Raw genomic sequence first — 24698 nt, 5'->3', positions numbered from 1 at the left:
ATTGTTTGGTGTCGTGCCAATCTCCATGCCAAACAAGTTGTGTGTATTAGTAGATTCTGTGCTATTCGTGGTTCCATTGTCTGTGTTTTTATGTGTAGCATACTTGCTAAGGGTATATCTGGACAGAGGGCCTGTTATATTGCAGTATCAGCAAAATCATTTGTGTTCTTTATCCAGTCTACTGCATAACGGAAATTTGGCGCATGCTCCTGTTGAAGCTGGATGTGATTTGATCCAGTGAAACGTGTTGAGCCCTAGATCTGGAGACTCTCCTATCCATTTAACTGGATACATACTCTCTTGGATTTCATGAACCCCTGTTGACTTTGGCGGATTATTTACCTTTCCTGTGGATTATGATAGCCCTATCATTACCTGTATCGACCACTGAATGTTGCCAAGGACTGTGGAAAAATCATTCATCCAATACCGGTAATTCTTCTTGCCTAAAGAAAACTTTATCTACATTTCTTTCACCAGCCAGTACATGACTGTGCTTTATTTGGAAGGAGGATTCATTAAGAAACAATCAGATATGGTTCACCCATACTTTTATGTGGCTTTTAAACATTAGTATTTATTATTTTCATAATCAATATATTATTATTTATTTATTTTTTACTTTTCTTGTGTATAATTTTTTTATATGTGTAATATTGTAATATTGCATAAAATTTTGTATTATATTTAATTACGATTCCAACTGTCCATTGTTAATCCTTTTTTCTATATATTAGTAGCACTGGAATATTTTTGTTTCTTGTATATGTTTTCGTTATCCAGTCTACTGCATAATGGAAATTTGGCACATGGTAAGTTAATACCACCTAAATTGGTTGGTTGACTTAATTTATAGAGTGATATTCTTGTTTTTTTCCCTGCCCATATGAATTTACTGAAAGCCTGGTGCATGTTCTTCAGGTCAGAATCTAACATCAATATTGAAAGCATTTGGAATAGGTAAAGAATGGTGGGAAAAATTATAATTTTTATTAAATTACTTCTGCCCAGGTATGATAAAGGTAGATGCTTCCATCTTTCAAAATCTGATAGCGTTTTTTTAATTATATCTGGAAAATATACTGAATATAGATCAGCTGGCTTTGGTGTAATACTTATTCCAATTATTTTATGGTTTTTACTCCCCATTTAAATGGAAATGTGTCATTCCATCTTTTTTTTGGCCATTGGATGCAGCGCTAGTGTCTCTGTTTTGGTGTAGTTCACCAGGAATCCTGATATTTTATGAAATTCTTCTTGTAAAGTCAGGATTCCCAGTATAGCTTTCTTTGGATTTTTAATATATAGTAATAAATCATCTGCATATGCAGATAATTCTAATGAATAATTTCCCAGTTCCCCTCCTTGCCACTCATCCCTAAGTAAACATCTCCAGATTAATGAGTCAATTGTTAAATTAAATAGCAATGGCGACAATGGGCAGCCCTGCCGTGTTCCCATAAACAACTGAAATGCAGAGGTGTTTAATCCATTAATGGTAAGATATGCCATAGGTGTTCTAAATAACATTTTATTCATTGTCACAAATTCCTCACCAAAATTCTGCCCCTGTAACACTCTCACTAGATGTGGCCATGACATTCGGTTAAAATGCCTTATCAGCATCGCACAGCTATGCGAGCGACCACAAGGCCGCTCCAAATTTAACTAGGACGGCCCTGATTCAGAGCGAGCGCTCTGGTCAGAGCGTCCGGCTCTGAATCAGGCCCTCTGTTCGCTATAATGTTTGTGAAGATCTTAAATTCCTGATATAACAGAGAGATTGGTCTGTATGATTGTGTTAACATACGGTCTTGTCCAGGTTTTAATAATAATATGATCCGTGCCTGATTAAAATCCTATGGCGCTCACCCCCCTTTAATAAGTGACTATACAGTGTCACTAGATAAGATGTTAACTGTGGTGTCCTTTTTTTATATTATACCGAGCAAAATCCGTCTGGCCTAGAATATTTGTTTGGTTTTTAAAGATTAATAGTTAATGATATGTCTGCTTCCGATATAAGTGCCAGTAAACGAAATCCTTTCTTCTTCAACAAGATTAGGCATCTTCGCTTCCCTTAGGAACTTCATCCATAGGCCCGGATCATCTTCTTGGTCTGTATGTAATTCCTTATAATATTGTAGGAATACTTTTGCTATTTCCTCCATATTCTGCATTATTCCTTCCTGTCCCACTATCTGCAGTGTATACGGAGTTGCTTTTTTAATTTGTGCCATATTTGCTAAAAGCTTACCAGATTTGTTTCCCCATTTATGGTACCTGTACTTCTGTTGATCTACATAGAGTTGAGCTTTCTCTGTGCACATTGTGTCATACCTTTGTTTATTAGATAGATACCTTTGTCTTGTATTTTCCATGTTCAATTACAAAATTTCACTGTAGGACCACGATGTGCTTATTTAGCTTAATGGTTAACCCAGCCCTGGCTGGGAGCCAATGGAGCATTTGCCAACAGGGTAAATGTGCTGAAGGTATGTCTAGTTATTTGGATGAAATTGTGGACTATTCAGAGATGAGACTATGCAGAGATCCTTCTGATTTCAGATGGATCTCTTGCACCAAGTATAGGGCTGGGGAAAAAGCACACTGATACTGATGATGGCTACTATCACAAGCAGATATAAAGGAGTCATTCAGCCGGAATACATACATTTAATCATGTGGCCGGCAGTTCAAATTCCGACAGTGTGAGCCCGGCAGGGGTGAAAATCCCAATCGTCCAAGGTAAGTATGTTCTAACCTAATTTTACCCCCTAACCCTCCCTTAGGGGTGCCTAACCCTAATTTCCCCCCCAAGTGCCTAATCATAACCCCCCCTCCCCTAGCCTAATCCTAACCTCCAGGGGGAGTACCTAACCCTAAATCCCCCCCTAGAGCCTCTAACCTAACCCTCCACCCCCCCCTTACTGATGATCAGTAAGCCGGGTGTCAGGCTCCCGGTGTTGGTGAAATGACCTGCGTTGGCATTTCACAGCCGGCCATTAGACACCTACTGGGATTAAACAGTCGGGATGCCGACGGTCGGCATTAAGACCATCGGCATCCCGACTGCATCCCATTCAGCCACATAGATGAGGCCAACTCTAAATATGGCCTAAGATCCACATTAATTTCTGAGGACACAATGAGGTCACATTTGTGACTGTCATGCATGTGACTCTGTATCCGCCCCAAAGATGTTTCTCCTATGTGAGTGGCCACTTAATTCAACTTCTTACACCACATGCCCATTTTTGGAATTTTCATTTTGAATGGATCTCTTAGCTGAAAAATTATTAGTTAGTTATTATTATTCCCTACCTACAGCATCTGAATGCAACATCAGTGAAAACAGCTGTAAATTGAACTTTTGAAACAATTTATGAGCTATCCAGTGGTTAAGTACACTGTCTATCAATAACACTGTCTCCCAATACTTATCAAACATATGTACAAATAAAATGATAAATAAATCAATATACAGTACAAGAAAAAAATGTGTAGGAGCGCTTGTTTGCAAAGATAAACAATAGAGTATATATGACAAATATTTAATAACAATGTTAAAATTGCAAATAACAGCAATATCACAAATGAGTAAATAAAAGAGTGAATAACTCTGTGCAGAATTCAGACTGATGGATATAGAAACAATGTGTCTTCTTTCAATGGAAACAGTTCTCACAATTTGTTACCCCAGTATGAGTGAATTAACTGCTGTAGGGAGCCGCTATCACTGGAAATAGAAAAGGATGTCCCACGGACACAGAGTCCAGGTATGGATGGAGCAAACACTCTAACTGCTAAATAGCGGGAGTATGACTGGCAAATGAATGTTATAATTACCGTCTCATTCTCCTATGTCCGGTAAAAATTATGTGAACGGATCTCTGAAGAGTGGTAATGCTCTACCACTCGTCAGCGGTAGCATGCTGCTGGATGGCTAAGAGCCAGGTAGCTCCGTGCTCTGTATCCGGCTGGCTGTGTCACTGATAGTGCAGTTTAGTCAGTGTGTGAAACTCACGGAGGACTCGCGGTAGGCTCCCTGCAGGGGGGAAGAACCAGTGAACACTCCAGTGTGCGATAGTGGTCTGGCAACAAACAGGATGTTTGTTGACACGTTTCTCCGGGCACAAAGAACCCCGGTTTCCTCAGAAGGTGTAACATCCAGTGTTCCACATGGAGTTTAAATAGCTGTGCTCATAGGTTTTAATTAAATGCTGTTTCTCAGCTGTTTTTCATGTGATTCAGCTGTTTGGTCTTTATCTTAATTGCTGGATACTTTTAAACACAGTAAGATAGACATATCAAAGAGCAGCAATCCATGTTTATATAATTCATATGTTTTTTGGTCTGCACATAATACATCATAATGAAAAATATATAAAAAAAATAATTCAAGTAAAATTAGACCAAAAAGTCTATATGTGTTACTCAGTTAAATAATCTTTGCAAATTTAATCTTTGTTTTCAGTATGCAAAATATGAGGTCAGAATCCATAAATGAATATATCAATGTATATATGAATAAAAGAAAAACCAATGTTACGAATAGAAATTATAATAATATTCAAAAAACAAAAATGAATGTATATACACACAATTGATTTGTATCAAAAAGTGTAAAAAGTAATAACATAGAGACAATATTAATATTGCCATATCAATGATATGAGACATTAAACGCATGAAACATCACACGAATGTTATAGGATCCACTTTTCAAATGTATAACTAATCAGAGAGGTACAGATACTTAAGATTGAAATATATCCGTGTGTGGACTACACACGGAGAAATAATGAAAGACTGAACAAACAGACTAACCGTGTGACCTAAATAGACGTATTGAAAATGAATTTTTATATTCAAGAAATAAATAAATAAATATGGAAATATAAACAAAGTAATAAATCACCATATATTAAGAGATATTCATATCAATATAGATATAACTCTTAGCTTCACATCCCATGTCTTACAGACCTAATCAACATGATGTGGAAATAAACCCAAAAAGGTTCCCCTTGATATCCTATCAGATGTACAAAGCTAATTTCTGATTCCCGGCAACTCAGTGGGAACACTGATCCTGACTGAAATCGTTATTGCCATAGGAAATGAGGAGGGGAGGGGAAAAGTAAATGATGATGATCTATATGATAAAAAAGTGTGAATCATAAAGAGGCATGTCTAATATATAAATAGAGGATCAAAAATCCAGTTCAATGGACTCATTGAGTCCATCTGGAAGTAATGTATGGAGGGTATGAGTCCAAAACGCTTCTCTCATACATAACCTTTTGTAATGGTCTCCTCCCCTTTCAGTTAGAGGTACTTGGTCTATAATGACTGCTCTCAATAACTCTGGGTTTGCTTCATGTTCTTGTGCAAAATGCTGACCTATGCTATGCTTTGTCATGCGATTATTGATGTTCCATCTATGTTCTAAAAACCGGAACTTGAATTTTCTAGTGGTGCGACCCACATATTGTTTGGTACAAGGGCATGACAAAACATAGATAACATAATTAGTCTCACAATTCACAAACATACCCATGTAAACAACTTTCCTGTGGTGGCTGAATGGATTTTTTTTCCTTATTTGATATGTATTTGCACGTAGTGCATCTAACTTGATTGCACTTATAGCAACCAATGGGTTTTGGAGCCCATGCTATGGTGTTAGAAATGTTAGTATGGGTCTCCCTTTGGGTAAAGTGACTTGATACTAATTTTCTATGTAAATTATCAGCTTTTTTGAAAATCACAATGGGTTTATAATCTAATTCATTTTTTAAAGTGGGATCTAGTTTCAAAATTTTAAAATTGTTAGTTATAATGCTCCTGATCTTGTGTGACAGACTATTCTGTTTTGACACAAAAACAAGAGATTTGTACACTTATCCCTTTTTTTCTAGTGTTTTATCTTTTTTGGACAATAATGAACACCTATCTAGTGTTAGGATTTCATTAAAAGCTTTATCAAGCAATTCCTGATGGTATGCTTTTTCTTTGAAGGAATTGATTAAAGGTGTAGCTTGTTCTATAAATTTGTCTTTTCTGAACAATTTCTCCTGAATCTATGTAATTGCCCTTTAGGGATATTCTTGAGCCAGCTTTTTTGGTGATTACTATTGTAACTGATGTAATTATTGCAGTCTACTTCTTTTTCGAAGGTTGATGTACTAATTTGGTTTTCAGTAAAGATCACAAAAGATGGAATTAACATCTTAGTTGAAGTCCGCAAAAGGGATATTTAACCTTTCCAATAAACAACTAACTGAGGAACAATTACATTTATTACTAAAAGGACTTAAGTTTGCGCCATCTTCTGGCCCTAATTTATTCAATCTCTTTGTAGAATTGAATAGGTTTATTAGGAATCTTTGTCGTAAGCGTTATTTTGCTATCAAAGACCTAAAGAAACACAAAATAAAGGGATCTCCCATAATTACTGATGATGCTATACCATTTTCCTATTTAAGCTAACAGAAGATGACAACATTCCTCTAAAAGATCTGTTTTCTCTATTAGAAGAAAATGATGACTATGTTGCTAATCAAGTTAATACTTTTATTCCAGTTTATGGTGCCTCTAGTTCAATTCATAATCTCAAAATTAAAGACTGTAAAATTAAATCACAATTTTTTCCACTTCAATATAAGAGTGCTACAATCGAAACCTTTTACCAAAAAACTTTGAAGGAATTTGATTTATTGTGTTCTAAAGCACATACTGAATTGAAATATTGTCATAATCTGACACAACAAGAAAGATGTGACCTAAAGGAATTACAGAAAGATATGTCAATAACCATCAAATCAGCCGATAAGGGGGGAGGAATAGAGATACAGAATACTTCAGATTACCTATCAGAGGCTAACAGACAACTCTCTGACATTAAGTTTTACACCACGATTGTAAAAGATCCTACTATACATTTTCAATCTGAACTGTTTGATTTATTGCAGAATGCTCTATGGAAAAGCACTATCACTAAAGATCTGTTTTTGTTTCTTTATCCTGCACATCCCATCACGCCCACCTACTATCACCTCCCCAAAATACACAAGTCACAACACAATCCCCATGGTCATCCCATCATTTCTGGTTTGGGTTCCCTCACTGCAAATCTTTCACATTATGTTGATCAATTTTTACAACCCCATGCTGGTTCACTTGAGTCTCATCTTAGAGATACAACACATTTCCTTGAAAAAATATCAGTGATAAAATGGGAAGAAGACTACCATTTCATTACTGGTGATGATTCATCACTATATACCAACATACCACATGATTTGTGTATGACTATGGTAGATCTGAGCCTCAGGGAAGTTGTAGGGATGTCAGTGGACCAGTGTGAATTCATCCTTCATGCCATTCACTTTATTCTAAATCAAACTTATTTTTTGTTTAATCACCAAGTCCTTGGCACAGCAATGGGGACCAGGTTCGTGCTGAATTATGCTAACATCTATATGGGCACATTCGAAAAGGAGTATATTTGGGGTGGCCCCTTCGGCGCGAACCTGGTCCTCTATACACGCTATATAGATGATTTATTTTTCATTTGGAAAGGGGATCTTTTGTCTATTTCTCGATTCATCCAATATCTTAATCACAATGACTTCAACCTCACTTTCACTAGCACTCATCACCAGTCCACTATTCATTTTTTAGATATCACGTTAAATATTACTGAAAACCAAATTAGTACATCAACCTTCCAAAAAGAAGTAGACTGCAATAATTACATCAGTTACAATAGTAATCACCAAAAAAGCTGGCTCAAGAATATTCCTAAAGGGCAATTACGTAGATTCAGGAGAAACTGTTCAGAAAAAGACAAATTTATAGAACAAGCTACACCTTTAATCAATTCCTTCAAAGAAAAAGCATACCATCAGGACTTGCTTGATAAAGCTTTTAATGAAATCCTAACACTAGATAGGTCTTCATTATTGTCCAAAAAAGATAAAACACTAGAAAAAAAAGACAAGTGGACAAATCTCTTGTTTTTGTGTCAAAACAGAATAGTCTGTCACACAAGATCAGGAGCATTCTAACAATTTTTTGATTTTGAAACTAGATCCCACTTTAAAAAATGAATTAGATAATAAACCCATTGTGATTTTCAAAAAAGCTGATAATTTACATAGGAAATTAGTATCAAGTCACTTTACCCAAAGGGAGACCCATACTAACATTTCTAACACCATAGCATGGGCTCCAGAACCCATTGGTTGCTATAAGTGCAATCATGTTAGATGCACTACGTGCAAATACATATCAAATAAGGAGAAAAATTCCATTCAGCCACCACAGAAAAGTTGTTTATAATGGGTATGTTTGTGAATTGTGAGACTAATTATGTTATCTATGTTTTGTCAAGCCCTTGTACCAAACAATATGTGGGTCGCACCACTAGAAAATTCAAGTTCCGGTTTTTAGAACATAGACGGAACATCATTAATCACATGACAAAGCATAGCATAGGTCAGCATTTTGCACAAGAACATGAAGCAAACCCAGAGTTATTGAGAGCAGTCATTATAGAACAAGTACCTATAACTCAAAGGGGAGGAGACCATTACAAAAGGTTATGTATGAGAGAAGCGTTTTGGATTCATACCCTCCATACATTACTTCCAGATGGACTCAATGAGACCATTGAACTGGATTTTTGATCCTCTATTTATATATTAGACATGCCTCTTTATGATTCACACTTTTTTATCATCTAGATCATCATCATTTACTTTTCCCCTCCCCTCCTCATTTCCTATGGCAATATCGATTTCAGTCAGGATCAGTGTTCCCACTGGGTTGCCGGGAATCAGAAATTAGCTTTGTACATCTGATAGGACATCAAGGGGAACCTTTTTGGGTTTATTTCCACATCATGTTGATTAGGTCTGTAAGATATGGGATGTGAAGCTAAGAGTTATATCTATATTGATATGAATATCTCTTAATATATGGTGATTTATTACTTTGTTTATATTTCCATATTTATTTATTTATTTCTTGAATATAAAAATCCATTTTCAATACGTCTATTTAGGTCACACGGTTAGTCTGTTTGTTCAGTCTTTCATTATTTCTCCGTTTGTAGTCCACACACGATGGATATATTTCTATCTTAAGAATCTGTACCTCTCTGATTAGTTATACATTTGAAAAGTGGATCAAATAACATTCGTGTGATGTTTCATGCGTTTAATGTCTCATATCATTGATATGGCAATATTAATATTGTCTCTGTTATTATTTTTTACACTTTTTGATACAAATCAATTGTGTGTATATACATTCATTTTTGTTTTTTGAACATTATTATAATTTCTATTTGTAACATTGGCTATTCTTATATATATATATATATATATATATATATATATACTTATTCCCCATCCACAGTTATTCATATATACATTGATATATTCATTTATGGATTCTGACCTCATATTTTGCATACTGAAAACAAAGATTACATTTGCAAAGATTATTTAACTGAGTAACACAAATAGGGGGTCATTCAGACCCGGTCCTTAGCGACTATGCGCTCGGACCCGGTCGATGGCACCCCACAGAGCATGCGCACGACGGCGCCGGCGCCAGTGTGCGCATGCGTGAGACCCACTACGACCGACAGCGCCGGTCGTAGCGGGTCTCGATCCAAAGGGGGCGAGCTGTCGATGTTGATTGACAGCTCGCCCCATTTGGAAGGCGGGCCGGGGTGTGGCAGCCCAAACGGGGCGTTCCCATGGGAACGCCTACCATTTGGGGGCGGCCCCACTGACATCACTAGTGATGTCAGTGGAGAGCTTCTGGCTCAGACAGAGCCGAAAGCTCTCCGGGGCTTACGACAAGGGAGACCCTACCCTAGGGTCTTGTCATAAGCCCCAATGGTCGTGATGGTCTTGACCATCGCGACCATCACCTTAGGCGGTCGTAAGGCTGTGGGTGTTAACCCACAGCCTTACCACCACAAAGGAGGATGTCTTGAAAATTCAAGAGGTCCTCCCCTCATTCAGACCGACCGCACACTCTGTGCGACCGGCTCTGAATGAGGTCCACAGACTTTTTGGTCTAATTTTACTTGAATTCATTTTTTTATATATTTTTCATTATGATGTATTATGTGCAGACCAAAAAACATATGAATTATATAAACATGGATTGCTGCTCTTTGAAATGTCTATCTTACTGTGTTTAAAAGTATCCAGCAGTTAAGATAAAGACCAAACAGCTGAATCACATGAAAAACAGCTGAGAAACAGCATTTAATTAAAACCTATGAGCACAGCTATTTAAACTCCATGTGGAACACTGGATGTTACACCTTCTGAGGAAACCGGGGTTCTTTGTGCCCGGAGAAACGCGTCAACGAACATCCTGTTTGTTGCCAGACCACTATCTCACACTGGAGTGTTCACTGGTTCTTCCCCCCTGCAGGGAGCCTGCCGCGAGTCCTCCATGAGTTTCACACACTGACTGAACTGCACTATCAGTGACACAGCCAGCCGGATACAGAGCACGGAGCTACCTGGGTCATAGCCATCCAGCAACATGCTACCGCTGACGAGTGGTAGAGCATTACCACTCTTCAGAGATCCGTTCACATCATCTTTACTGGACATAGGAGAATGAGACGGTAATTATAACATTCATTTGCCAGTCGTACTCCCGCTATTTAGCAGTTAGAGTGTTTGCTCCATCCATACCTGGACTCTGTGTCCGTGGGACATCCTTTTCTAATTCCAGTGATAGCGGCTCCCTACAGCAGTTAATTCACTCATACTGGGGTAACAAATTGTGAGAACTGTTTCCATTGAAAGAAGACACATTGTTTCTATATCCATCAGTAATAACATTGCTTTATGAATTTGGAATATTCTTCTATATAGACTTATACAGGACATTCATTTTTATCAGAATGGCCATATGAGCACCTAGTTTAGGACGGTCTGAATTCTGCACAGAGTTATTCACTCTTTTATTTACTCATTTGTGATATTGCTGTTATTTGCAATTTTAACATTGTTATTAAATATTTGTCATATATACTCTATTGTTTATCTTTGCGAACAAGCGCTCCTACACATTTTTTTCTTGTTCCATATTTGTCCAGCAGGTAGCAGATCCTGCTTGTTAGGAGCTGCCAGTTTGGAAGTATTGTCCATTGTTTTTTGGCTGACAGGCGCACCTTAATTTCTTTACAATTTACAGTACTGTAACAGTCCCGCCATCGCTATGCTCCACCTCCCCTGTAGTTGGATACCGACCCTGTGACTATGTGGCCAACTGATCTCTTACCACAGCTGGGTTCTGGTGCTGTTGTCATGGGGTTCCACCCACCAGGCGGCACCTGGGAGGGAGAGTGCAGCAATCCTTAGTACCAGCAGAAGAAACCAGACCCTGGCTGGGGTAAGCGATCAGCTGGCGATATAGTCGCATGGTCAGAATCTAACTAGAGAGGAGGTAGAGCATAGCGCTGGCTGGAATGTTATATTGAGTCCGGATAATTTAAAGGACCATGCACCCAAATATACTGGTTTACATTTGGCACTATTGATTACAAGTCTTCAATAAGGGGGTGTATTGATGTCCCGCTCTCCTCCAAAGGATTACTAAATAGAGGAACAACATGTTCCATGAAGATTTGATTATTCTATCTGATCAATATCAGATTTTTTGCTAGGACACAGGTTTTCTCCGTGGGTATTTATAAATAACAATAATGTGTTTTTCACAGTACTGTACATGTTTTATATGATTTTATTAACAAATTAATTTGTATACATTGTGTATGATATTTTATGCACTCTCTTTGAATGATTTACTCATCATTCTATTTGTATATATGTATTTTGCAATAATGCATAGTTGTTTAGTAGGGAGCAGCTAATTTATTTATATACACTGATACATAATAGTGATCATCAGAATTATAATATTATATATATCAAAAATATATATTTTTTGCGCCTGATCCTATTAATAGGTTATATTTTGTACTTATCAAACATGGAAACTGCTACAGAAATATAAAACTTAATGTACAGAATTGCATAATAAATTGAATGCACTATGAAAACAAATCTATGAAAATAATTTAATTAGGTTCAGACTAATAAATTACAGTTTATTGTTGGATTAAGCTTCCATAAAAAGTTCCATGTACAGCAAGTATTCTGTTGTCCTAAACCATATTTTTGCTACCTTAATTCAGGGAGATGAGAAAGAGGTTTGAAGGTGAGCAGACTTGATGATGCAATTTATGTGATAATTCACAAAAAAAAGTTTCTTCATTTTACACACCTTACAGTAACTCTCCCGGTATTAACCCTTTATTGCCCGTGAATATAGTTTAATGGATAAAAGCAAGGTATTCCCTACCAGGACAGAGCCATACATTGTTTTAATAGCTTAGAAAGAAACATCAGTAAGATACAGGTAGAAGGACCTCACACCTCACTCCCTCCAACTCTTCCCCCTCCATAGAAACTCCACCATTGATGTGTCATGGTACAAAAAACACTGGCACAAGGACTGGATCACTTTTGAATCACTGTGCAGCAGCGCATCCCAAAGCCATGACATACCAAGCACAGACTGTTTTAAACCAAATACCAAGTTATTAATTTATGTAACTTCAGAGTGCCAAATTAACAAGTTAATTCAAAATGAATTAAAAATGAAGGTAACTGAAATCAGTTTTGCTTCTGAATGAACGTCACTAAAATTTGGCAAACTTACCCAATATAAAACTGTTCTAGCTTCTGGTAGACAGCATGTGGCAATGAGAATCCACTTGCCATGAACCAAATGACAATAATACAGATAATTCCTTTTATTGTTGACATTCTGGGTTTCAGTGGGTGCATAATAACCTACAACAAGAGAGAAATAGTTTGTAGACAATGGCTTTAGTAGAGGGCTGAATAAAACAAATGCACAGAGCTGGACAAAACGATTACAAACTCTTATATTGAAAAGTGGCAAAAAAAATGTTTCTTAACTCCACAATTGGTGTACGTCTAATAAATGTATGTTTCTGTTTTTACCTGTATTACTTTGTGACACTACAAATTCAAGCAAGCATCTACTTTACCATGTAGTTCTAAAATCACTCTGTTGCAGAGCTATAAGTGCTAATTTAAATTTTCTTATTTCTCAACAGTTTGAGTATCACAGGTTACCTAAGACAACCTGCCCCCATACATGATGTCATACATACAGCACTGTAGCTGGTTATTGTCTGTATTAGCCTGGCACGGAATAATAAAAGGGTTATGCAAGCATGCTATGTAATGGAAATGAGGATATTTTGATACCAGGGCCCTAGACAGGTGGCACTGGTTATCCTTTCCTGGGGCTCTTTTATTATTCACTCGCTGACACTTTCCAGTTTCCCATTCTTCTTTATATTAATTTGCACAGCTTAGCAGACATCTTGGGGAATAACATGAATGTTGCACAATATATTGGTGCTGTAGCATTGATCTGATTTTTTCTTTTTTACTCTGAGCAGTGATACACACTAGAAACTTGCTGGTCATGCCAGGCCGGGGAAAGTGTTTTAATCAAATGTTATTTCTATGCAAGTAAAATTGTTGCTGGGGAAACTAAAGTGTATAAATAACTACTTTTATTTTATGACACTTCTACTTCTGTCTTGTACAAGAAATTTAGTGAACACCATTTACCGACTTCTAAAAATTTACTTGTGTATCTATGAAGCCGTTACAGATTACTTGTGTACTATTATTTAAGTTAGCTAGACAACATAAAAACCAATTAATGTACATGCTAGAACCGCAGAATTAACTAGTGTCATCATTCATCACCATCAAATGTCATTACAAAGGAAACACTCAATACCACATTGCTTACCTGATGTCTGTCCAGGGCAATAGCTGTAAGGGTAAGCACAGACACGTGGACGGAGCAATACTGAACAAAGCGGCTCACATGACACATGAGTTTGCCGAAAACCCAGGTACTGCTCACAAAACGAACCTAAAGAAAGATGAAAGGAGTAATAAGTTAGTTATTATGTGAATATAATGGAAAGTACAACTCTGTGATCAAGTTTTGAGCAGAAGACTCTTTATTGTTTACATGAATAAAACATGAATAAAACAATAACTCTTATTAAAATATACATTTATGAAGCACATTTAAACATCAGTTGCTTTATTTTAAGTACAGTACCACATGCAGTATAGAGGGGTTATAATATCCCTACTGTTTATATTGTTGGATTCACATTTAAGCAAATGTCACCAATAGGTATTTGCAGCCATACAGTTGCGTATTGCTACTCAATATGAGACCCTAAGTGTGACACTAGGAAATCTAGTTAAATATGTGGCCTTATGACTTTCCATCATTCTTATTGGTTATACTGTATGAAAGGATATACTGTTGTAATCATGGTTCAGTCAATGTGATCTTAAAATATATATTCAAATTGCAAACATGGACTGGTTGTTTCTGTCCTCTTTAATTAACAGAGTTTTGGATAAAAAATGTCACATTTCCCTTTGACCAGCAGAGCAAATGAACGTGAATCGCACAGTGCATCAATAATGATGTTTGTGTCTTACTGTGCCCCAATAGCAGAAGAACAAAGAGGAGAACTGAAATATCCAAAGTGGTGCACTAGAGAATCATTGTATTAAAATATAACCTTTATTGTTAATGAATTAATAACATACGGCCTGATTCAGACTTGGGAATAGAGTGAGACATTTCTCTCAACTGTGAACCTGAACAAACCATATTGCAATGCAAGGGTTGTAAATACATACATTTTTTTTACATGTGGGGTAAATAGTGGCTGCTTTTGCATGTAGCCCACTAATACTGCACAGCTTTATTATTACTCTACAATTTAGATGTCAGTTTGGACACACTCCTCCCAAATCTAAATCTCTCTGCACATTTTAAAGCTGCCCACCTGCAGTGCAGCATGGTTTCACCAAGATGATCAGTTGAGAGAGATATCTCACTCTATTCCCAACTCTGAATCAGGCCCATAGTATTCAATAGAAATGAAATAACAGCAAAAACTGGTTAAAAAATGTAAAGGATGTGTCAAAGTACGAAATGCGGCGCCCTTGCAACTCCACCAGATATAGAAAGAGAAATTAAAACTAACACAGTGCTCCTTGATGCTAGATGTAGGTTGTTGAGCAATATATACCAGTGGCTATTTAAGTAGGATGAGACTGTGTCAACAGAATATCACATTTACTGAATATACAATATAAAAACAAGAATAGGCATCCACATAGGATATTTCCAATTCACATACTCTCTTCCCATTAATAATTTCACCAGTGAGATAAAGAATATGAAATACGTGATTAAGACGCTGGGTGATAAATCTGCATATCCACTTTCCAGACACACCAGTATTGCAGAGTGTATGCCTCTTTGAATAGAAAATAAGATGAGATTTCTGACAAATACAATAACTTTATTTTGACTCCAAAGAATAAGGACCACTGTGTAAGGACACAAACAATGTTGAGTATACAAAGAAAGTATACTCACTATAAGAGAGGCAGCATTTTGTGAAAACTACCTACAGTATAAGTAAATAACATAAAACTGTGTGTATTAATAGATATGCTCATGGAGAAATTGGGAAAATTTTTAGTGGGCTCCCACATGTTAGACTCAGGATTAGGGATGGCCATCGGTATGGTAACCATTGATGGCAAAATAGCAAGTGACCATCGATGGTAACCAACTATGCAATGGATGACCATCGATGGTTTCCCCAACTGATGGGCATCCCTGTTCTATGACTGACTGGCCCATGGGCCAATCAGAAATGGGGGCTCTGGCTTCGCGATGTCGGGGGCGGAGCTATGCTCAGTATCTCGTCACCATGTAAAAAAAAAATTATTCAGTTATGCTTCTCCATCGATGGAAGGAAACCATTTGGTTCTTTCCCATTGATGGGAAAAGCATTAGACATCGGCCATAAACCATCGATGATTATGAATCATTGATGGTCGATGGCCATCCCTACTCAGGATACACAGATCCCTGTTATCATTGAGATCAAGGGTCTAATGTAATAAGGATTTTTGGAGATCTTTGTGAATTATTTAAGAGTATAATCATAACTACTTTTGAATAGCTGTCGATTCTGATATAGTTTAATAAACACTGGCTTATCAATCAATTGGTGATAATCTTTTGTCATATATAATCTGGTAATAGAAGCACAACGACTATTATTCTGACCAGTTAAAGAGATCTGATTAATTGGTTTGTGTGAGATACAGATATAGAACACACAGATACAAGGACGCCGTGAAATAAGCTTTAATGTGACATCTGGTGGAGTTGCAAGGGCACCACAACATAATGTTATTCACAGATTTCATACTTTGACACATCCTTTCTATTTTTTAACCACTTTTCACAGTTTTTTTAATTTTTATTGAATACTATGTCATTAATTCATTAACAATAAAAGTTCTATTTTGATACAATGATTCTCTAGTGCACCACTTTTGGATATTTCAGTTCTCCTCTTTGTTCTTCTGCCATTCATATAGATATGTCCGTGGTAGCACCCCCCAATCTCCAACTTTTGTAACAGATATTGTGAGGATATTCAGAACTATATATATTGGGTTACATAGTTCTTGTGCGACTGGGTCACATCTATTTTGTGTGCCCCAATACTATTGCAGTAGCATGGAGTGGGTGGGTCGAGGGCTATTGAGAAGCTGTCAGGTACTGTATATTCTTGTCACTTTAGGAGTTTCCAGATCATGCCATTTGGCTAAAAAAATGTCCCCTGTCTGTATAGCATTGATAATGTGGGCAGTTATTTTCCCATTCCTGGCCAGATTGCCTCCCTCTGACCTGTCATAGAATTGCACTGCACATCTTCATAAAACATAGGATATATATATTAGGCAAAGCATGTTCTGGTATCCTGTCAACAAAAGTTCACTGATGGGTTAAAAGTGTGTGATGCATATTAGTATAGATATCTTCATGTTAGCATTTAATGAATCAGACCCAACAATACATCAGCTAATTACAATGAACACTAGAACATTTCTAAATGATTGCTGCTGAGGCTGAGTAAAAATAAACACATGCTCAATTCAAACTGCAAAACTGAGATATTGCTAAAAAGGGATTGCTTCTCTTCTTCTATTTAACTAATTTTCCATAGCTAAGTGCCCCACTGGTACCAGCACTTATTAACAGTGCAATTCACACAAGCAGATTAATATACTGTGTTCTGCATAAGCTATGATGAAACATACAGTAATTAGCCTTCATAGTTACAGATACCGTGATATGATCAGGGATCAGAGGTGGTTCCAGTAAATAGTGCTCTGAATTGAGCTTGAAAGAATAGAACGAACCTCTCAAGTTTACCCAGCCCAATGATTGATGAGTGGGCTTGATCTGTGCATTGATTGTGGCACAATTGTAAGGGAAGAAAAACATATGTAAACATAGGAAATGTAAGTAATGTCACTAACCTATGAATCATTGACTGCATTTTCAATGTTGTTCTCATTACAAAAGATATTTAATGAAACCTTTTCTTCCCACTTTGGTAGGGTTGAAGAAAGCCCCAGAAAATCTGTTTTGGTTCAAAAAGTAATTGCTGCAGAGAAAAATAAAAGCTCCCAGCAGCACAGTGAGTGAGTGAGTGAATGCCGGAGAGTGTGCATAAAATTGAAAGTGATTTTTTTCAGTAGTAGCATAGAAAGAGTCTGGATAACCATGGGTGGATTGCAGGTTTTCCTTTTTTACAAACATTAAATGATGATTAAAGTTTGTCATCAGGTGCAGCTTTAGTCCCTGAATGTTCAACATGTACATCATCATTATCAGCCTTATCATCATCAGGTAGGAATCAATTTATAACTACTGTAGCAAGCTATTTTTGTTTTTTAACTATGGTACCATCTGATTTGTCAGGTTTTCCACATTTCCCAAAAGTAACTATGATGTCTTTCCATATGTTGGATCAGGGCTGATGTTTTGGGGTTTGTTTAATGGCCATATTTAACAAACCTAAATCACAACATGGAATCTTATTTATAAACAGCTCCTGTGCTGCAAACCTGCATTTAGCAAGAAATTACATTGCTTCTCCCAACTCCCTGGGCCCTATTTATTAAGTCCAAAAATACAGTAAAGATTTGTATGAGTATTGCAAAAATACCTATTTTCCAAGTACTGAAAAGTTTAGGTATTCAGGATCTGGCACCATTAACTATTAGCCATCAATAGCCCGTTGTAGCCTATGAGCTACACATTCCAATATTTTTCAAAGATGGATCCAACCACAGCTCACACATGCTGGCTTTACATGTGCAGTTGTTAAGTCGGGTCTGAACTTTGTAGCCTTTGCAGGCACAGCCTCTCTTTGGAGCCTGAGTACTGGGAAGACTAATTACTCCATATAACATTTACTTATTGTCACAACAATGATAACAAATTAAAATTATCAGGGCAAAATTGTGCACATTGTTATATTGGCTCCTTTGTCAGTTGCACAATTTTATTCCTTTGCAAAGTCCCCCATCATGTCTGTACAGGTTGGGTATGTGATGCCAGCGCTCGGGATCCCGGCGGTCAGAATCCCAATGCTGGCATACCAACACCTGTCGATCGGTAACCTAACCCTCCCCCTCTGACTACCCTAAACTTCCCTCCCTGTTGCCTGTACCTAACCTCCCTCCAGTGCCTAAACCTAACCTCCTCGCACGCTAAACCTAACCCTCCCCCCTTAGTGCCAAACCCTCCCCCTAGTGCCTAACCCTAACCCCTAACGCTAGCCCTCTCCCTAACTTCACTACTTACCTTTAAGATTCCAGTGGTCAGGATGCCGACGCCGGAATTCTAACAGGTGTCGGGATTCTGGTGCCAGCATTCTGAGCACCGGAATCCCCGCTGTCGGGATTATGACTGCATCCCGTCTGCACTTTGGTGGAAAACTAACACGACAGAATAAATCAAGGAGCACTGCATCACCAAAAAGGACTTTGTATTGTGCCTCATTTATATGTTGTCATTGATTTTCTCAGTGCTTTAGTCAACTTATGGGGTCTGCTGTAAAAGTAAAACAAATTCTTCTGAAAAAAATGTATTTGCATATTAAGATCAAATTAAAATTTAAATTTCTTTATCCCAAATGAAAATAATGTTATACCTAACATGGCTCAATATTTTTTTTTAAAACAGCACTCATTATTCATAAAATAGGGGTTATTCATTGTTAATAAATATTAGCATTTAAACATTTTTGGAGGATAATTGGTTGCGCTTTTCAGCACTGAACATAAATTAAAGCATGGGTCAGAACAGAGCAGGAAAGTGCTTCACTTGTCAAATGCTGTTATTGCAGCCACTAGTCAAGCTTCTGCTTACAATATACTAGTTAGTGGATCACAATAAAGTGTAAGTACTATAGGATAAGTTATACTTTCTCCCTTTTCTGTCAGGATTGGTGTGAATAGATATTCTCTATTCCTGGGGGGGAATTTTTGGAAAAGTTTGCTGAATTGCTTTATACAGTAACTTTTCTACTAAGATAAGGTTTTTGTGGGCTTACAAATACAGTTTTTCTCTGATGTTACCTTTTTGCTAAAAAAAATGACTAAGGAGTTTGTTTATTTTTTGACAATGTGCAATAAATAATTATCGCTGATTGCAGAATAGCAAATAGGTGACACATGCATCAGGCCACAAATATCTTCCTGGGATTGCAGGAGGCCATATTATTGGAGGGATCTGAGGAACTAATTGAGACCCTCTCGCTAGATGCGAACACTCGCTCGATGCGAATGCAAATCCAATGTACGCCCAGCAAGGCAGACGATCGCACATCAATGCATAAGTACGCCCACTATGTCTTAGCATGTGATCACTATGTGTATGCAGACGCCCACCAACCATTCACAAGACGCCCACTTGTGCACGTCATCTCCTGGAAGTGCATGAAACTATTGGTACATCGAGCACCAGCGGATGCGATTGCAGCATTTAAAGTAGACCATACCCTGCCGCTAGCACTGCGATCACTTCAGTGTGTATTTCAACCAGGTGATGTGTACAATGACGCTGCCTGTTACTTATGCACACCTCCGTAAAGGCGTTGAGACACTCAGGCACACCTGCGTTCGCACCTCCACTCCCCCGTTTCTAGTGGCCTGCCCCTGTCACCACCCACAAACGGCCTCTCCTGTCACTGCATGCGCAGATCGCAACTATCAGTCAGCTACGAGCGTCCGAATCATAGCGAGAGGGTCTGAATGAGCTCCTGAGAGCGCAGATGCTGTGCCACTGAAGGGAGTCACACACACCGGATATGGGGCCCAGGTTATATAGGACTCCTGTCCCTGCTTGGGATAACACAATTTGGGAGATGGGAAGAAATCCCATCTCCTGGGAAGGAGTTAATGGACAAGTGGCAGGGGATGGTTAACACAGGGCCAGTGCCAGGGTGTTTGGTGCCCCCTGCAAACTATAAAATTGTGTTGTCCTACAAATATGTCCTCTTGACATGTCTCTTTACAAAGTTTTATATTTTGAAATGTACTGTAACATGCAATATGTTGTAAAATAAGTTGACTCCTGTATCTGTACTCACTTGCTCTAATAAAAAGATGTTAAAATAATTTGCACCCTTAATTTAATAGCTTATCTAGTTGACTGGAACCCTCACATAAGACAGAGATAGAAAGCTTCTCTCTCGGCACACCACACACAGGGAAAGTGGGTATGCATGTGCGGCGTGAAATCATTGCATGTGTAAACTGCCAGTCTACATACTATTGCTGGCAGTGGCGCTGCTTAGAAAAGCTTAACAAGGCAGGGGAACGAACTAGCTCCTCCCGCTCATGGGCGGGCAATGCTTAGCAATGAATCAGTTCCTGACAGCATGTTAATGCAACTCTGCTAGCATCAGGGGATACATTTTCACTAAAATGAGAGTTTTTAGAAGTGGACATGTTGCCCATAGCAACCAATCAGATTACATTATTATCTTCTAGAAGGTGCTAGATAGATGTTAAGTAAAATCTGATTGGTTGCTATGGGCAACATCTCCACCTCTAAAAACTCTCACTTTAGTAAATATACCCCCAGGAGACTGCATTGATTAATTTTATATGTAAGACATATATCTGTAAATGAAGCACAACGGAACTTGGTGTGGAAATAATCTGCAGCCTGTGCATCGTAACATTTTGTATGCTGTTTCAGAGACTCAGTCACACACAGATATACAAGTGTCGCATATCAAATTAATTAGCACAATCTCCTGGTGCGTCCAATTCACATCACATTGCGACTTAGATTAATTTTTGGCAAAAAATATGCCTGGCGCTAACAGAGTCTCACAGGAACTGGCGCGTCAAGAGAGGATTTTTGCATGACTACAACAAAGATGTACGAGGATACATCTGTCTCCTGTGTTACCTTTATAATGAATGGCAAGTTCTACAAAAGTAGATGAAAATGTTAATTTTCACCTACTTTTGTAGAAAATAATGGATAAGGTGAGTGTGAAGATTTGCAAAGATTAATAGAAGTACAAATATGCAAAATGTTACGTCTGATCTTGAGCTGATGTGATAAATTAAATACTATATAAAAAAAATAGTGTGAAATAAGCAAATAAATCTTTACCGCTTTGCTGCTGATGGTTTTCTCACTCCTGTGCTGATCCCATTTTTTGATGTTTGCACTCTTTAAATCCCAACATTAACATTGCTAATTATTTTGTTTTTAATAACATAGAGTAATACTTTGTGGTTCTTGCTTGGGCATTAATCCACCGTAACAGAAAAAAGCATGCGTCTACTCAGAGGTTTTCATAATGAAATCTGTGCTTGAATATTATAATGCATTTTTTATTTTATAATTTTTTGCCTGATTTAAATGCTTATAACGTACAGTAATAATATGGTATACTAACAAGGCCTACCATTTCTTAAACTAGAAAACCTAGCATATTGAGTGGACCCTTTTATCTATTTAACACAATATAGGGTAGATCTGGGCATAAGAACTGTGGAAAATATTATATTTTGTACAGTGTTTTAGTTATTGTCAGATAATAACTATTTTGGGATGCCCTTCTTTCAAACAATGGTGCCCCATGTGTGTTTGTGTTAGTATGGGGGAGATTAGGTACAATGTGCCCTCCCATCTTCTATGAAAATTTTTATTTTTCACAAGAAAAGTGTGATATTTTCTGGTGACCACAGATGATCAACAGAAAATAACTACTAAAAGGCCACATAAATTGAAAGAATAGATTAATCTTTATCATTTGTGGATACTCACATATAGATGTGTCCTCATATACTGTGTCTTCACAGTTGTATGCTGCACTAAGCATCTTTATCGCTCAAAATGTGCGTCTCATTCACAAAATGATTATAGTCACCCATCTCTTAAGTGCTAGTTAGGGAAAATAGGTGGAATATAGTTCAACTACCATCCCTGCAGTACTTGCTGTACAGTTGGTTTATTGTTTAATCAGTAAATGTGATTCCACTTCACAAAAACCTCCCTTTTGACTTGGTGCAATTCTCCACCAGAACTCAGTGCCTGTGGAGAGCAGATCCTTTTTTTTTAGAACACCCATCACTGTAGAGGACTAGTGGAATTCATATAACAAAGTTTTAAGGTATATGTGGAGCATGAGCCCCACTCATCCTTCACAGTAAAGGGGTCAATAAGAAGGTAATCCAGCAAATATAAATACATATGGCAGTGCTTAATGTCGCCACAATTGCTGCACTATCACTGGTGATTTTGTCAACTGGATAATTATCTGGGATATTGATATATGCAGTTGGAAAATGACTGCTACTGGCTTGTGAATGGTGGTGTAATCCAAATGTGATCCAACCACTTCATCAGTCAAATCTCATCCAATTTGGTCACCTCTGTGTCTTTCAGAATTGGACCATAATCCCAGTTGATGGCACTCAAGATGTGCAGCAGGATCATGTCTTTTGTAACCAACTATAGATATAGTTTTACACCTAGAGCAGAGGTTCTCAAACTCAGTCCTCTGGACCCCATACAATTCACGTTTTCCATGTCACCCAGCAGGTTCACAGGTGCAGTCAGGGGCGCTGAGAGGAGGGGTGAGCGGGTACAGATTACCCAGGCCTGGGCTTCCTGAGGGGCCCGGCGGGGGCCCGGGTCTGGCGCCACTCCCCGCCCTCACAGCAGCCCAGCACACAGCGTGTGCTGAGCTGCAGTTGGAGACTGCTCGTGGCTGCTGAGCAGCAGTCACAGCAGTCTCCTATGCCTGTGCGGGGTAGCGATCATACTGATCGCACCCCCCCTGGCTTTGCACCGGGCTGAGGGGGCTCAGAGCGCCCCCCTCCCCAGCGCTCAGCGCCGCTTTGCGACACTGCAAAAAAAAAATTCTCGGCAAGGGGGTGTGGCCACGCCTCCCGCGAGTAGGCCACACACCCCTATTACTGGGGCCTGCCACAGCTCTTGGTGGGCCTGGGTGCAGTCATTACTTACTGACACATTTTAAAAGATCTACAGGTGAAGATAATTATATCACTTTTGATTCTGTGGGGAGACCTGGAAAACATGCACTGTTTGGGGTCCTGAGGACCAAGTTTGAGAACCTATGACCTAGAGCACAAAGGTACTCCCTGTGGATAGCTAGCATATAAATTGTAATCCCATTTTAATGTTTCTGAAAAACAATGTAATTATGCTCATACGTATCCACTGAGATGCAAAAGGAGAGGCGAGATTTTGCACTTGCACCTGTCCAATCTTTTCATTGTATATAAACAATTACAACATAAAAGTTACATAAAATGTAAAAGCAGATATGCAATTGGGTAAAAGGCTAATAGAAACAGCTTCATTAAATTACTCAAATCAACAGTAATCCCAGTTGTTAAAATTTAAAAAACGAAATACTTTAGTGCTTATTTAGTGTAGGAGGACTGTGCACAATCATTAAATGATTCCAGACTTGAGTAGTTAAAACATACTGTATCTTGGCTAAAATATACAATCTTCACAAAATCTTTGACATAGGGACATAAGAATATGAGGATACACAACACATGCATGACGCCTGGTACTTTTAGTAATCTATGATCTCAAACACCTTAAACCCTACAGTAGTTCATCTCTGAATTATGAATGTATCATTTAAAGGTGCCATACAGAAAAGTCAAATGAATTAACTCCTTTTAGTTATTACCTATCACAAAAACAACACATATGCTATCTACTGTATAAGACTTTAAATAAACAAAAAAAAAATACATTATAGTTGCATCACAATGGACATGCTATCATACTGTGTACATCCTTGAATAAATAGAGCAGACTTTTATAGATAAGCAATCTATTTAAAATAAAATGTCATGATTGGAAAGTGTACACATTTACAACGACATGAAACAGAAAAAAGCTGCAAAATTCATCCCTCAACTGAATAAACACAATTGAGCTTAGAATAAGAAACACTAACAATACTGAACTGAAGCACTGCATAAAAATGAATTCAATTTATAGAAAATACATTTTAAAGAACCAGAAGATAAGAAGAAAGTGTTGTCTTGAAAAGCCATACCTGGTCTATAGAATCTGAATTTGGACATAAAAATAAATAGACTGTTGTGATT

At 37.8% G+C, this 24698-nt stretch overlaps 1 protein-coding gene across 1 annotated transcript in view; it reads right to left on the bottom strand.

Moving 5' to 3' along the window:
* Positions 1-24698, bottom strand: part of LOC148508623 (G protein-coupled receptor 83-like) — a 30389-nt gene that overhangs the window by 4015 nt on the left and 1676 nt on the right. Inside the window, exons 2-3 of the mRNA XM_088444201.1 lie at positions 13909-14034; positions 12772-12905 (exon numbers count right to left, since the gene is read on the bottom strand). Of these exons, the coding sequence (XP_088300327.1) occupies positions 12772-12905; positions 13909-14034 (260 nt within the window). The remainder of the gene's footprint in view (positions 1-12771; positions 12906-13908; positions 14035-24698) is intronic.

This window comes from Taudactylus pleione, unplaced genomic scaffold (genome assembly GCF_031769625.1).
Source record: "Taudactylus pleione unplaced genomic scaffold, aTauple2 ptg000352l, whole genome shotgun sequence".
NCBI classification, from domain to species: domain Eukaryota; kingdom Metazoa; phylum Chordata; class Amphibia; order Anura; family Myobatrachidae; genus Taudactylus; species Taudactylus pleione.
This window is presented reverse-complemented; position numbering and strand designations above follow the sequence as displayed.